At 38.8% G+C, this 13,288-nt stretch overlaps 1 protein-coding gene and 1 pseudogene across 1 annotated transcript; both read left to right on the forward strand.

Moving 5' to 3' along the window:
• The first annotated feature begins 2,698 nt into the window (after positions 1 to 2,698).
• Positions 2,699 to 3,646, forward strand: LOC140245229 (allatostatin-A receptor-like). The gene has a single exon (XM_072324816.1). The coding sequence runs from the start codon at positions 2,759 to 2,761 to the stop codon at positions 3,644 to 3,646; it is 888 nt and encodes a 295-aa protein (XP_072180917.1). The 5' UTR covers positions 2,699 to 2,758.
• Positions 3,647 to 9,772: 6,126 nt separating this feature from the next.
• The window catches only part of LOC140245231 (uncharacterized), a 70,475-nt pseudogene continuing 66,959 nt past the window's right edge, over positions 9,773 to 13,288 (forward strand).

The raw sequence follows: 13,288 nt of genomic DNA on the forward strand, positions 1-13,288 counted from the left end.
TGCACGCATATGCACTGAAGATATCCTAAGGGCAGTTTGTGTCGTTATGAGTTGTGCTATCCCAACAAACGAACACACAAACAACCCACACAAAACACTCACATACATACACATACAATCACATATGCCCTATTCACAAATCTATTACATTAATTAATTCATTTTTTTTTTTCATTTCCAACAGAAACATACAGTATGAATACTTTACAGAAATTGAATACATAAATCATATCACACAATACGTAATAAAAAAATAAGTTTCCAGAATATTTTTGATCATACGGAAATGCTGGAAATGGGAAAGAATGCTAAAAAGCAGACCTTGTAAGGTGCATTCCCCCACACGAAATACAACAAAATATATGATTGATATACTCTTATACATAACAAAAACAAGAAATAGAAAAGAAACTAAAGTATGGAAACCTAATTAACCGGAAACAAAGACCCTGGACAAATCCCTACCCTAAGTCGCTGCCATGCAGGAAGAGAAAGGAAAGAGAGAGAGAGGGAGAGAGAGAGAGAGAGAGAGAGAAGTGAGAGGGCTTCCTCTTTGTCAAAAAAATTATTGATCCATACTTTTGAAGATTATTTGGAATTGGAATATATACATATGTATGTATATATGGATATATATACATTGTATATATATATATATATATATATATATATACATATATATATTAAAGTAACTTTGGAGATACAAAATGCCTCAAAGGTACGTTAACAATGATAAGAATTGCCTATGGATAAGGAAAGATTTCTCTGGAAGGTCACGTGGTGGTGAGAAGAGATACGGATGCTTTGTGAATTTGGTTCATTACAGTCTCATATTGATTATTTCATATTTTCTTTCTTACGACATTTTGGAGTAAAAACTCATGCGACTCTCTTTTCCGCCGGCGCAAAGCAAAGAAATATAAGGTTGCGCTCACTTTATAACGCTACAAAATGAATACCCCAATGTTTGTTTGTTTTTCCCCCTTCGGGTAAGGTTTCAGTCCACTACTTATCTCTATCATGTCTATACTGTACCTAACATTCATGCCAACAGAGGATCGATTATTTCTTGGTATTTCCAAGCTGAAGAGAGTATCTTACGAATAACGCACGTGGATTCTTCCTACTTTCCGAGACAATGTGTACAATCATGTTACTCACTTGACGGCCATTTCAGATAAGACTGCATGAACAATCGATTATTTTTGCACACAAACAAAAAATGCTAAAACCTAACTAAAAGATCTAAGGAGTCTGGACGTATGTACCCTGGTGCAAGCTCTAGGCGCATGAGCACAAGAAGAAAAAAAAAAGATCACTTTTAAATTGGCACTTCAAATATAAGAGATCTCGTCGTCGAAGTTATATTTCTCTTGATGACATACAGGCAGCAGCAGCTAGAGAGGTGCTACAGTTAAGATTTATATTGTCTACCATCTATAGTAGCTACAGCCTAAGCTCTCAGACAACTTCTGCGTATGTATTTACCGTCCTCAATTTCTTTTGGAGTCTCGGAATTATGATTATTTTGTTAGTACTCATAATTCCAATCTAAAAGGCGTTCAACTAGAAACTAGCATTGACCATCACCTGAGTCGGTGGATGCTCGGGCGCTTTCTTCTTGGTCGTCTGAAACTATTCAATAAATTAGTCGAAAGCAGTTAAAAATAATCTTAAAAGCCTTCCGTCTATGCTGATACAATAGATTATTCTAGCACTTGAAGATCCAAGGTGACCTTTTCTTTAAATCCTAATGGTCTTTATTAGGTATATATTATGCTCTATAAATAATGACTATAAATTGTAAAGTATACGAAAAAAAAAACCCGTCGTTCTGAAAAAAAAAATTAATTGCCACTACTCATATCCAAATTAAAAGTAGCAAACTTAACCAAAGACATATTTGATTGTGTATTTTACTAAGAATAAAATTTTCATCCAGATTTGTTTCTCCTACCATGCCTACTCTCATGCCTTTATGGTACACAGACACTTCTATGGGCAGTTTGAGTATAAATATGTGCAGCATTCGAATCTTGAATAGGACGAGACTACTTGTATTAATCTTGTTTTTGTTTTTGTTTGTCACGCAGAGGGTATTTCTTCTATGTTTTGTTTTGTTGATGCTTTTTCTATGAATTGTCAATTAGCGTTCGTATGGGAGTTCCAATCGATATACCCTGGGTTGCAATCATGATTATGATCATGTGTAATGCATTCCCCCCCCCCCCCCTGGAACGCGGACACTTTATTTTACAATGCTTTGTTTTACGCTGAAAGTCCTGATTTTTTTTTTCTTGAAATCAGTATTTCTTGTGTTGATGGAGCAAGATGACCCGTTTTGTACTGGTAAGTAGCATCCAGATTTATTGTTTGCTTTATGACTTCGTTCATTTCGTTTGTCTCTTTGCGTTGTCAGACGATTGCCATGATGCAATGGTACGCGCATATTCTCACAGTTACTTGCCTTTGGTTAGTTAATCAAATCTTTGGAGAAATCACCCTGACAACTGCAGCTGTGACAGACTCCACCTCAATTTTCTCGACAAGGGAACAACTAACAGCGCAAGAAAAGTTGACCATCTACCAAGAGTTTCCGGTTTATACCACATCGAGGATTGATCCCACTGTGGTGTCGCCAAGCATCGCCGCGCCAGGCGAGTCTGATGCCTGGTCCTGGAGCACAATTCGGTGGTCGTGGTGGAACGTGCTGCAACTTATTTCGGCCGTTCTCGGAATCGTGGGGAACTTCCTCGTGATGCTTGTCCTGTTCGTGCGTCGGTCTTCGAGCCGCTCCACCGACATCCTCGTCGGCGCCCTGGCCCAGGCGGATTTCCTCACTTCTGTGTTTCTCCTGCCGTTACCAGCCGCGTCGACCACGCCACGCTCCACCCTTGGACATTTGTACTGCTGGGTGGTTTACCCACAGTTTCTTATGTTTGTCTGCGTCACGGTTTCCATTTATATTCTCACGGCAATATCGGTGGAACGCTTCGTGGCGGTGGTGTACCCGCTGGTCTTCAATCGGCTAGTCAACAGGCGGCTCATTGTCGTGCTTGTTGCTTTGATTTGGATTGGAACCTTCGCTGTCTACGCGGCATTCCTGCCGATTGTGTACGGGGTGCATCCGGATCGAAGGGTATGCACGGTCCGGTTTGCATCCCCCAACACCGGGATCGTCTTGGGTAGCTTCTTGCTGTGCTACCGGCTTCTCCTTCCCACTGGAGTCATGATCATCACCCAGATCTGGATCGTGAGGTCTCTCCAACGCCAAGCGATCCTCTTCCGCGAACAGAAAACGGTGTCATTCCACCGAACCGCCAGGAATCGCGTGTTGAAGCTGATGACGACGATCATAGCCATCTACGTCGTCTGCTGGAGCCCTGGTCAAATTGCTTTCTTCCTCGTCAACATCGGCGTGCTCGATTACTCGTTCGTCGGAAGTCCTCTGGACAGAGGAGCCATCGTGTTGAGCTTTTACAACTCCTGTCTCAATCCGGTCATCTACACCGCCCGCTTTCCCGAGTTCCGCCAAGCGTTGAAATCGATATTCCGCCAGAAACACGCCGACCTCAATGTTCCTCTTTTCGATGAGAGGAAAAGAGACTGGACCGAATCTGGGCGAGACAAATCTGGGCAAGTGTGATATAAAGTCTGTGTCTTTAATATACGTATTTCACATGTCACCTCATTTCCCTGAGTAGGTCACAAGTGCGAAACAACACAAACCTGTAAAATAACAGTAATGCTCTTGCTGATGTTGTTTCTAACGATATCATATCTGAATAAGAAAAAAAAAAGACGAAGAAGAAAAAAAAAAAGACGAATGCAACAAACAAAATATAATGTAATCCATGGATGTTTTACAAATGATTAGAAACAAAAAACAAACGGACAAAAATCACTGACTGCATTCGGCACAAAATTGCATTTCTATGTCAATGCATATAATTATCTATAAAATTGTGTTGCTTATTGTAAATTGAAAAAATAATTTAAGAGCGTTTCAAAGAACTTTTAACTAGCTGCATTAAGAATTCCAACAGCTAACTGACTGTCATTTGCGATACATATATTTATATCTATCTATATATATATATATATATATATATATATATATATATATCAAGTTTGATGTCTTGAATACATTACGTCACATCTAAAAGACTAAAATTGTCTTGAAATTAAAAACAAGTGACTTGTTTCAACTAAAGTTGGTTATTTTGTTCAAAATGCTTGCTTTTCTCCACGCTCTGATACTGCATTCAATCTTAAAAGCTGATTTTGTCAAAACTTTCTGTTTTCGGTTGGTCTGGTTTTAAGTGTTACTTGTAAAATATGTTTGTTTGTTTTTTTGCCGTCTCTGGTTTTTTTTTTCGTATTTTTTTTTCTATTTAGAAAAAGAAGATGTATCAACGAATAGCTTATAATTTCAGTTATGAATGGTAGTTACAAGGGACGGGTAGCGGCAGTAGGGATGGGGTGTGAGTTAGAGGGGATACATTTATATCGATTTATTATTCTGTTTTTAGTTTTCGGTTTTCGGTTTCTTATGTTGCATATTGAAGGTTGCTTGAGCTGGGTGGCATTCCTTTTTATATGTCTCGCATTTTCCCTGTTTTTTCTCTGGCTATGCCATGTTTTATTGCTTTTTAAATGGTTAGCATTTATTACTGTGTCTGAGGTGTTGACGCTGATGCAATGTCACATTTATGTACTCGCATATATACTTAGGTATGGTATGGTTTGATTTGGTTTTATTTCAGCATTTTTTCAACCTTCTCCTATAAAATAGCAACGATGGTAAGACTTTTTTTTTCAACATTACAAACAGCAGAACACAATCAAGTGTAAACAAATCTGGAAAATTTGTTATCAGCAAAGACTAACAAATGTCAAATACAAAGGAATATTCGCAAACGGTGAAAAGTGCAGCAGACCGCACATCTAAAGCCTATATGGTTGAAAATAATGATGGCGGCCTGGAAATTGTGGGGTATTAAGGAGAGGAAAGACGAGAAAACATAGAGGGAATATTGTGTCGGTAGTCATGCATGTGCATCGTGTTGTGTTTGACTTTGCACGGGCCTCTCAATAGTACTTTCCATTCAACTACTACTTAATAATAAAAAAAAAATAGTTGTTAGATCTAACTCAGCAGGGAACTATTGTTGAGTGAAAATTATCAAATGCAATTCAGATTAACTCATATTATATCACAAATCAAATATTTTGTATTCTAATTCTGATGCCAGATAAATCAACAATTCAATATGTGTATTTGGACAGTAGATATCAAATAGTTGTCTGAAGTGTTATTCGTGGTTTTGGAGTATTCACACGTTCCACACGATAGGACCATGCTCTCTAACTGGTTTGCTTGGCAAACGAGTTTTAGGGGTTTTTGAGATGGAAGTCGGATAATGGTTGACTGAGTTAAGAATGTGTAGCATAGCATAGTATGTGAAGAATGTTTGAAATGAAGACCGATGTAAATGTGTGAAATGTTCATATTGTATTTTGTAATATGATATAATATAATATAATATAATATAATATAATATAATATAATATAATATAATATATAATATATAATATAACATAACATAATATAATATAATATAATATAATATAATATAATATAATATTATATATATAGTGCATGAGGCTGAATGCACTATAACAATATAAGCACCGACAAATTCTGAATTTGCCCCGAAGGCCACTTATATTCAATGAGGCCGCAGGCCGAATTGAATATAATTGCCTGAGGGCAAATTCAGAATTTGGAGGTGCTTGGTACTTGTTATAGTGCAATAAGATGTCATGCACTATGTGTTATATAAAATAGCATACATACCCAGGCAAGATAAATTGAAAAAAATACGAAAGCCTAGATCATTTAAGACTCTACACGTGTCTAGACAAGCAATAATACCAGTTTCTTTGAACCTGTGTAGACAAAATCCTGACGTGTTAGGGTCTACGTGGTTATATCTAACGATTTCTAGGCCCTACGATAGATTAGGTCTAGGGGCCCTGGCCTAACGTTATACTACTAGATCTACGTCACTTACGAGCGACAGAGCTAACGTTAGTTAACACTTGACCCTACAATACAATAGGTCTACCATGGATCTAACAGTAACACGTTAGACGCCCTAAATTTACTTACTGCACTGTGGGTCCAGGACCAGGACTAGATGATGTTTTGTAGGGTTAGGGATCTACTGGATTGTAAACACAAGGCTCGTGCCAGGCATCATTGAAGTCACCATTGCTGCACAAGTGGATTCCGATTTCCGAGAGTGTGTTGTAAATGTCGTAGTAAAAGTTCATAGCGTAGCGTGATCAAAGAGCGCTTAGCGTATACCGTACACACGCTACCCATTTCCACGGCGCACTTCCGCGTAGAATGTACGGAGAAAGCGGCACAAATCTTGGGTTGACTTGCTCAATATCCGTCGGATTGATTCCTTTTCAGAACAGTAGGAGTCCAAAATTCGTAGGGCGTATTTGATGGCATCCTTTGTGTCCTTATTGTCTAAGATACTGTTTATATAGATCAGTCTCTGTAAAAGAAGCGAACCTGTTCATTTCAGCTTCCATGTTTAAATCTACCGCTGATAGTCTAGTCCCACACAGATAAGTTGCTGGCATAGCCAGCGAGAATCGAGAATAACGATAATATCGAGCGAAGCATATCGCGGTTGTGGCGCAATCGCGTCGATGAGGTGCGGGATTCAGTACTCGATGATTAAAATGAGGGAGCAAAAACCGATATCAAATCGATAGAGGGTTATCGTCTGCAATCGTTATATTTTACGTGCACTATAACTTTTGTCATGCACTGCCGGCCTGTATCATAAGTATGTATGCTATTTTATATAATATAATATATAATATATAATATAACATAACATAATATAATATAATATAATATAATATAATATAATATAATATAATGTAACAGATATACATAGTTTGGAATGTGTGGATATTTTCAACTTTGAGTGTTTTTCTATCTATGAAAATGAGAGTGGTGTGATGAAAGTAATTGGACTGCGAGTACATTCTTCTTATGTTCTTTTGCACATAACAAGTGTGTTTCGACCTTGGTTTTCCAACGGTCCCCCAAAAACAGTGTTACAAACGTTCAGAGAATGAGGAATAAAGGCAATGCAAAACATGAAGGAGACTTTACAGGATATATCAAATTCAAAAATTTGTATAAATTAGATGCCTTGGTAATGTAATCATACCAAATCGTATTACCTTTTATAGTTAGTCCTAAAATGTTTCTCATACTGAAAATTCCTTTCTAATGAGAGATACACGATTTATCAAACTGTTGAAGTTTACAGGTGGAGGATAAGATTTCAGAAAAAGCATAGACGAATTTACGTACGTAATTACCTACCCCACGGCACCGTCCTGCCAGTGGTGCAGTCAGCATGGAGTAAATAATCATCATCAATATGGAGTATCGAGAGTGAATTTTGGTTGATCCAAGCTTCGGTAATACCGATTGCAGTAGTAATTGTATGCAATATCTTAATGATTTCCTTGTTGTTGTTGGTTTTTTTTTTTTAATCATAGTATGATTTAAAGGTATTGTTTGCCGCTAGGAGTAGTGATTTCAAAAATGCTAGAGTTATCACATTAATGATGTGTATCACAAGAATCCGAGCATAAATATTGAATAATTCGCAATGAAGCCTAAGATATAAGGAGTTATCGTTATTTTTCTAAATATGCCATAACGGTATTATAGACGACTTTTGTATTCATTACATTTACTGTTCACATTTTGTATATTTTGAACAATTCTTAACGTGGATAATACTGAATAACATTTTTTACATTGGATGTTTCTATCCCTAACTCACATGTTAGGACTATTTTCATGCACTATAGAGCTGGGTTGTTGTTTCATAATCAATTGGTAAATAATACCGTTAACGATTTGTATATATTTCTCGTTCAATAAAGATGTCATAAGATTTTTGATGATCTTTTTCCCCATGACTTTGTTAGTCATTCCTTTCAATCTGTTATATTGTCACAAGCTATTCAAATTTGACACATTTCAGACGATGAATTTGCACGACTAAATTTGTTCGTATGAAGTATTTTCTTTTCAAATATTGTAGAAGATTTGAACACAATTTTCACATTCTTCTTTGTCTCCTTATAATATGTCGCGTTTATCTATACGGTGCTATAATAGTTATGGATGTAACTTTTAAATCCTGTCATTGAACACAATGCAATGTATGCTTGTACATAAAAACACATAATATCAATCAAATTTAACCGCGTTTAATGTAAACATAATTATTATAAATATGAATAGTTCATCAATATGATATTATAAACACAGGCATGCACAATCAAACATGTGCATAATGGTTTACGGTTACACTGTACGTATTCAATTGCGTCGAGTGTCACTTTATGAACGTGTGAGGCTAACTCATTCTTTTTCTTTTTCTGTTTCTTTTTTGTTAAAGTGAAACGCATCAGGAGAGAGTATGTCCATAAAACCTTGTTCGGCACCAGGCAAATGCCGGGAAATAAAAATGAATAGAAAAAGAAGAAAGAAAGAAAAAAAAACACTCCAAAATAATGCATTCAAATTTCCTGATTTCTTTTTTAGAAGATTGAAGCGCATAGTAGTAGTATTACATTTTATTAGCAAATTTACCTGTTTACTTTCGTTACCAGACACACGCTGTACCTATATTTTTGCATCAAAATTTAATGATGTGCACGGACTACCATCTTGTAAGCCGGTATTGCTTTATGGCAGAACTCGGGTTCAGATTTCATTGACTTCCCGTGATCGCATTCCATAGGTGACGTGACTCAATGGTTGCAATCAGTAGTACATTGTACATGCTCAATACGCTGATCTGTACTCCAGTCAAAGCTACGTAAATTAGTCAATGCGAAGTTAAAATTGCCATGTGCAGTGCCCTCTTGTGGCGCTATATAGCCAGTCCGTTCCAAGACCCGAGCTCGACTTAGCCACTAGGCGACTTCTCCCGGACCACATACCGCGAACCTCATTAGTTCTCCGCGGCGAGCGTCCGCCGGCTTTCACACTCGGAAAAGCATTCGCTACAAAAGTGCATTGATTAATATTTCCAGTCTGCTTGTAGCTAACGCAATTACAGGTCCTTAGTGCCTGCGACTTCTGATCCACGGTCTGGCTTTCCGAGATCCCGTTTTCCCCTGGCGATTCCATGCCTGTTTGGAGGTACACGAAGGAATAGCATGCCATGAAGCTGCCGAGCTTTCTGCAAAATGCCCTCAGGTGCGATTGTTTTAAATGAGTCCACAGAGAAACATCAGGGATAAGTGAACCAGTTGCCACTAGGACAAGGACATAAAAAAGTAAAGCGAATAGGATATAGACAGGGGCAAGTTCAGGATACATTTCATCTCGTCGTTTGCACTTTGTGACGAGGGGCCGTGCGATGTGTACCAGCGACCGGCCATCGTCCGACAGCAGAGAAATGAAAAATTGAGGTCGCCTCGCTTCTGCGCCTACACCTTTGCAGCTCTTGACATCTGTAGATATCACTTTCATTAGATAGTGTGACAAAAATACGACAAGAGCAGGAGAGGGAGAGAGGGGGAGAGAGATAGGGAAGGAGAGAGACTTGAGCTTCTTTACCCTCGGGATTCCCGCCATTTAAACTCGGGCGATATCGTCTGTCTTCAGGACGTGCAGGTGCATCTAGCATGCCCAGGGACGAGATCTGAACGCACCGTTTGAAGGTAAGCCCCGGTTTCAAGCCTCGTAATTAATTAGCTAGCTGATACCACACTGCTGATGCGAAATGGTAGTGATGGGATGGACTGATGGATGTTGGTGTTATTGATGTCGTGAATTCGGTCGATCATTGTCCACTCTTTGCCAGCTATACATCTTTAGTGGACGCCAGTGGCAGGTCAGAGATGTGATAGTACGTAAACCTCTGGTGTTGTTACAAATGCGCGATGAAACCAGCCAGGGAGGACAACTGGGAGAGGGAGGAGGAGCATTTATATCATGTCTTACCTCTGTGATGAAACTTATAAAACCGTGTCTCGCTCGTGGAATTGGGAAAACTGAAGTTAAGTTCAGTTCACTTCAATCTATTTTCATATCTCCAATTTTCTCAAAGAAATTACAAAATCATTGACAGTAAAACAAGTAAGAATACAAAGTGCATACAACCATGTCTTTTCACTGCAGCAAAAAAGAAAATAACATACTGAACACGAATGAATGCAGGGTTATATCATTATATAAAGGTGTCGCAAGGAAAAAAAAAACACAGAAATATGATGTGAAAGTAAAAGACGTTGATACGATTAAAATCCCAATTGGATAGGCAGGATCCATGCGTTAGTTTCTCAGACGATATTCATTAGAATTTAACTTGATCGAAAGCTGTCATTACATGTTGGTTTGAGAGGGGAATGTGACTGCTAATAGGAGATACATGATGTACCTGTCCGCCGAAGGACTTCATCGGGCTGTCTCCATGAATACTTCTGATTGTTCGCTTAATTTTAAGCCTGATTCTCCCATCAGTTTTGAAAGGGCGAGGAAGTCGCCAAATATCCAGCAGGCTTCGCGTCTGGAATAAATAATGGATATAATTTTGTCCATTGTATGCTGTTTTTTTTTTGTTTTGTTTTGTTTTGGTTTTTTTTTTGTGTGTGTTTTTTTTTAATGAAGCCTGTACCACTCTGTTCGTGTGGCTATACTCTGTACTTTTATAGCAAAGCTTATTAAACATTTTGTGGAATTGCTCAAATATAGAATCGCGTCACCAACAGGCTTGGAAGGGCAACACCATGGACCAGAGAAAGAGAATATATCCCTCATTATAGCAGGCACCCTTTTCATACACAGTGCCATCGGCAATTTTGAGGTGTTGTCCTGAATGGGTTAAAGGCTCTATAATTTGCAGATTAAAAAGATTGCAGATTTGTGGTTCAATATAGTTTTAAAATGCAAGTTAAGTATAGAGATAACCAACATACAGATATTAATCAGTTTAGTCAATTTTAGTATTGTTATACAAAATGTTAACAATAGTTTTATGAGATCGTTTCAAGAACAACCCGTGTCTAGTTACGGTTTATGGAGAAAATTAGTTATATCTCACTATATTTGCTGCTTTATTTCCACATTTGTATATGTTAGTGTGTTTTGTGACACAACTGAACTATACATAAATATGCATCTAAATAATGTGATAATTCTAGCACTCTTTCTCAATCACACTTCTCCCAATGGCAAACAGTGGCTTTAACCTCCGTTCATTCCTCAGTATCTCATCTTATACTTTTCATCTGCCCCTCCCCCCCCCCCTCCCCCAAGAAGACACCACCTCCTTCGCCTCGATACTCAATCTCTCAATCCACGCGAAGTGAAGAGATAAGTCACCGGCGATGCCTGGCATTCATCGCTGGTCGTGACGTTTCATACACTCATATCGCCTCTAGGCCTCTGTGACGTCTACATGCATGATGACCGTGTTTCAATTTCTGCCTCCTATCTTCAATCTGTTCTCTCTTTCTTCCCACATCCTGCCTCCACCCCCCCCCCCCCCTCCTCATCGTTCGGAGTGACCTCACACACTTATCCATGTGTCATTCTGTCACTTTCTCTGAGCTCTGTGGGTTCATTGCTTGTTCTTGTCCGTTCCGCCGCCGCGACAAACCACAGTGTGCACCCCTCTAGCGTCATAACACCGGGAACTGAGGTTCCCATTGAAAGTAGTTCCGCTCAACGACTTATTTTTCCTGCCTTGCTTTTAAAGACCTTGCAACAACAGAGTCGTCAAAGTAGAACTTGACATCCGTTGTAATGCCCAGGTATAATTTGTGTTTTTCGTTTTCACATTTTTTTTTTCACGCCCTTTCATTACTGAGAAATACTCGTTCCGCTTTCGTTAACGAGTTGCCTTTAACAATATTGCAGCAAGGAACTTGTAGCAACACCATGTCTGCAATCTTTTCTCTTCTATTTTAATGGCAGATATCATTTTGAACATGATGGCACGTAAAATCCACGCCAACAAACCACCATTCTTTTCCCACTGCTTAAACCTGTTCGATCAGAGGACCATCTCTATATTTATCGATTATGTATTCTCAATGCATTTGCTGTAAGTGGGAAGTGTGTGATGTAAGACCGGGTAAGCTAATAATTAATTGCATGTACGAACTACGTTCATGATTACGTGAGAACTGTCTTTCTACACATCACATGTTAATGCAAAAGTGACCAATTCCTGACTACCCAAATTAGCGTAATTACTTGCTCGCGCAGTATTGCACATTTTGAACACAATGCGTGTATTTCAACTTCAACGCCTGGTAAAGGTGTTATGTAAAACACCATGACTTTACATCGATCACCCGGTGGGTGTCTATTTAGTCTCCAAATTGGAAGAGAGAGGAAAAAAAAAAAGGAGGAATCGATGCACAAACGGTCAAGTGTTCGACACTGTACGAGAGTTACGTAAGCTGGTCCCAGAATCCAATAATGAAGCACCCTTACAACAAGCATGAACGAAATATAGAAATACATTGTACAGACACACACGCGAGCCCACACGTAAACAAGCACACACGCCAAATCTAAAGCTAAAAAAAAAAAAAAAAGCAGTTTAAAGTAAGTGCACTGTCAGGGCAGTTTGCATCAGCAAGACAATTATGTTGATGTGTCTACAGTCTACATGCTGACGCCATGCGAAGAATACCATCATCCGAATCACCAACATCATCACCACCACCACCACCACCACCATCATCATCATCATCATCCATCCATCCACACCATCCTCATCATTTTACCGACTGGTAGAAAGCCTAGTAGTGGGAGCATTGTATTATATCAGATCGAGTTGTGAACGCCTATCCAAAGATTCTCAGTTCGAACTGTGCCCATGACGTACATCCATGGAATATTTGACGTGATTTTCACCCATCAAAGTCATGTCCATCTTGACCAACATGTGTACAACATTGAAGGAAACCTCGCAATATTTGAGGTAACAGAGTGGCGAAGCCCGCTTTAAAGAGAACAGTGCTTACACTGAAGAGGCGAGACTGGATTGTAAAGACCAAAATAGTGATGGTGATGACAATGATGGTGATGATGATGATGATGGTGTCTCCATTTATTTGCATTTTTTTTAAAGGTCAGTTGCCCTCTCCTCTGCCTTTGAAGATTTCCATTCCCTCCGCATCCACTGAAACCATTCCTCCATACCTGTAT

The sequence above is a fragment of the Diadema setosum genome, chromosome 22, assembly GCF_964275005.1.
Source record: "Diadema setosum chromosome 22, eeDiaSeto1, whole genome shotgun sequence".
NCBI lineage: Eukaryota > Metazoa > Echinodermata > Echinoidea > Diadematoida > Diadematidae > Diadema > Diadema setosum.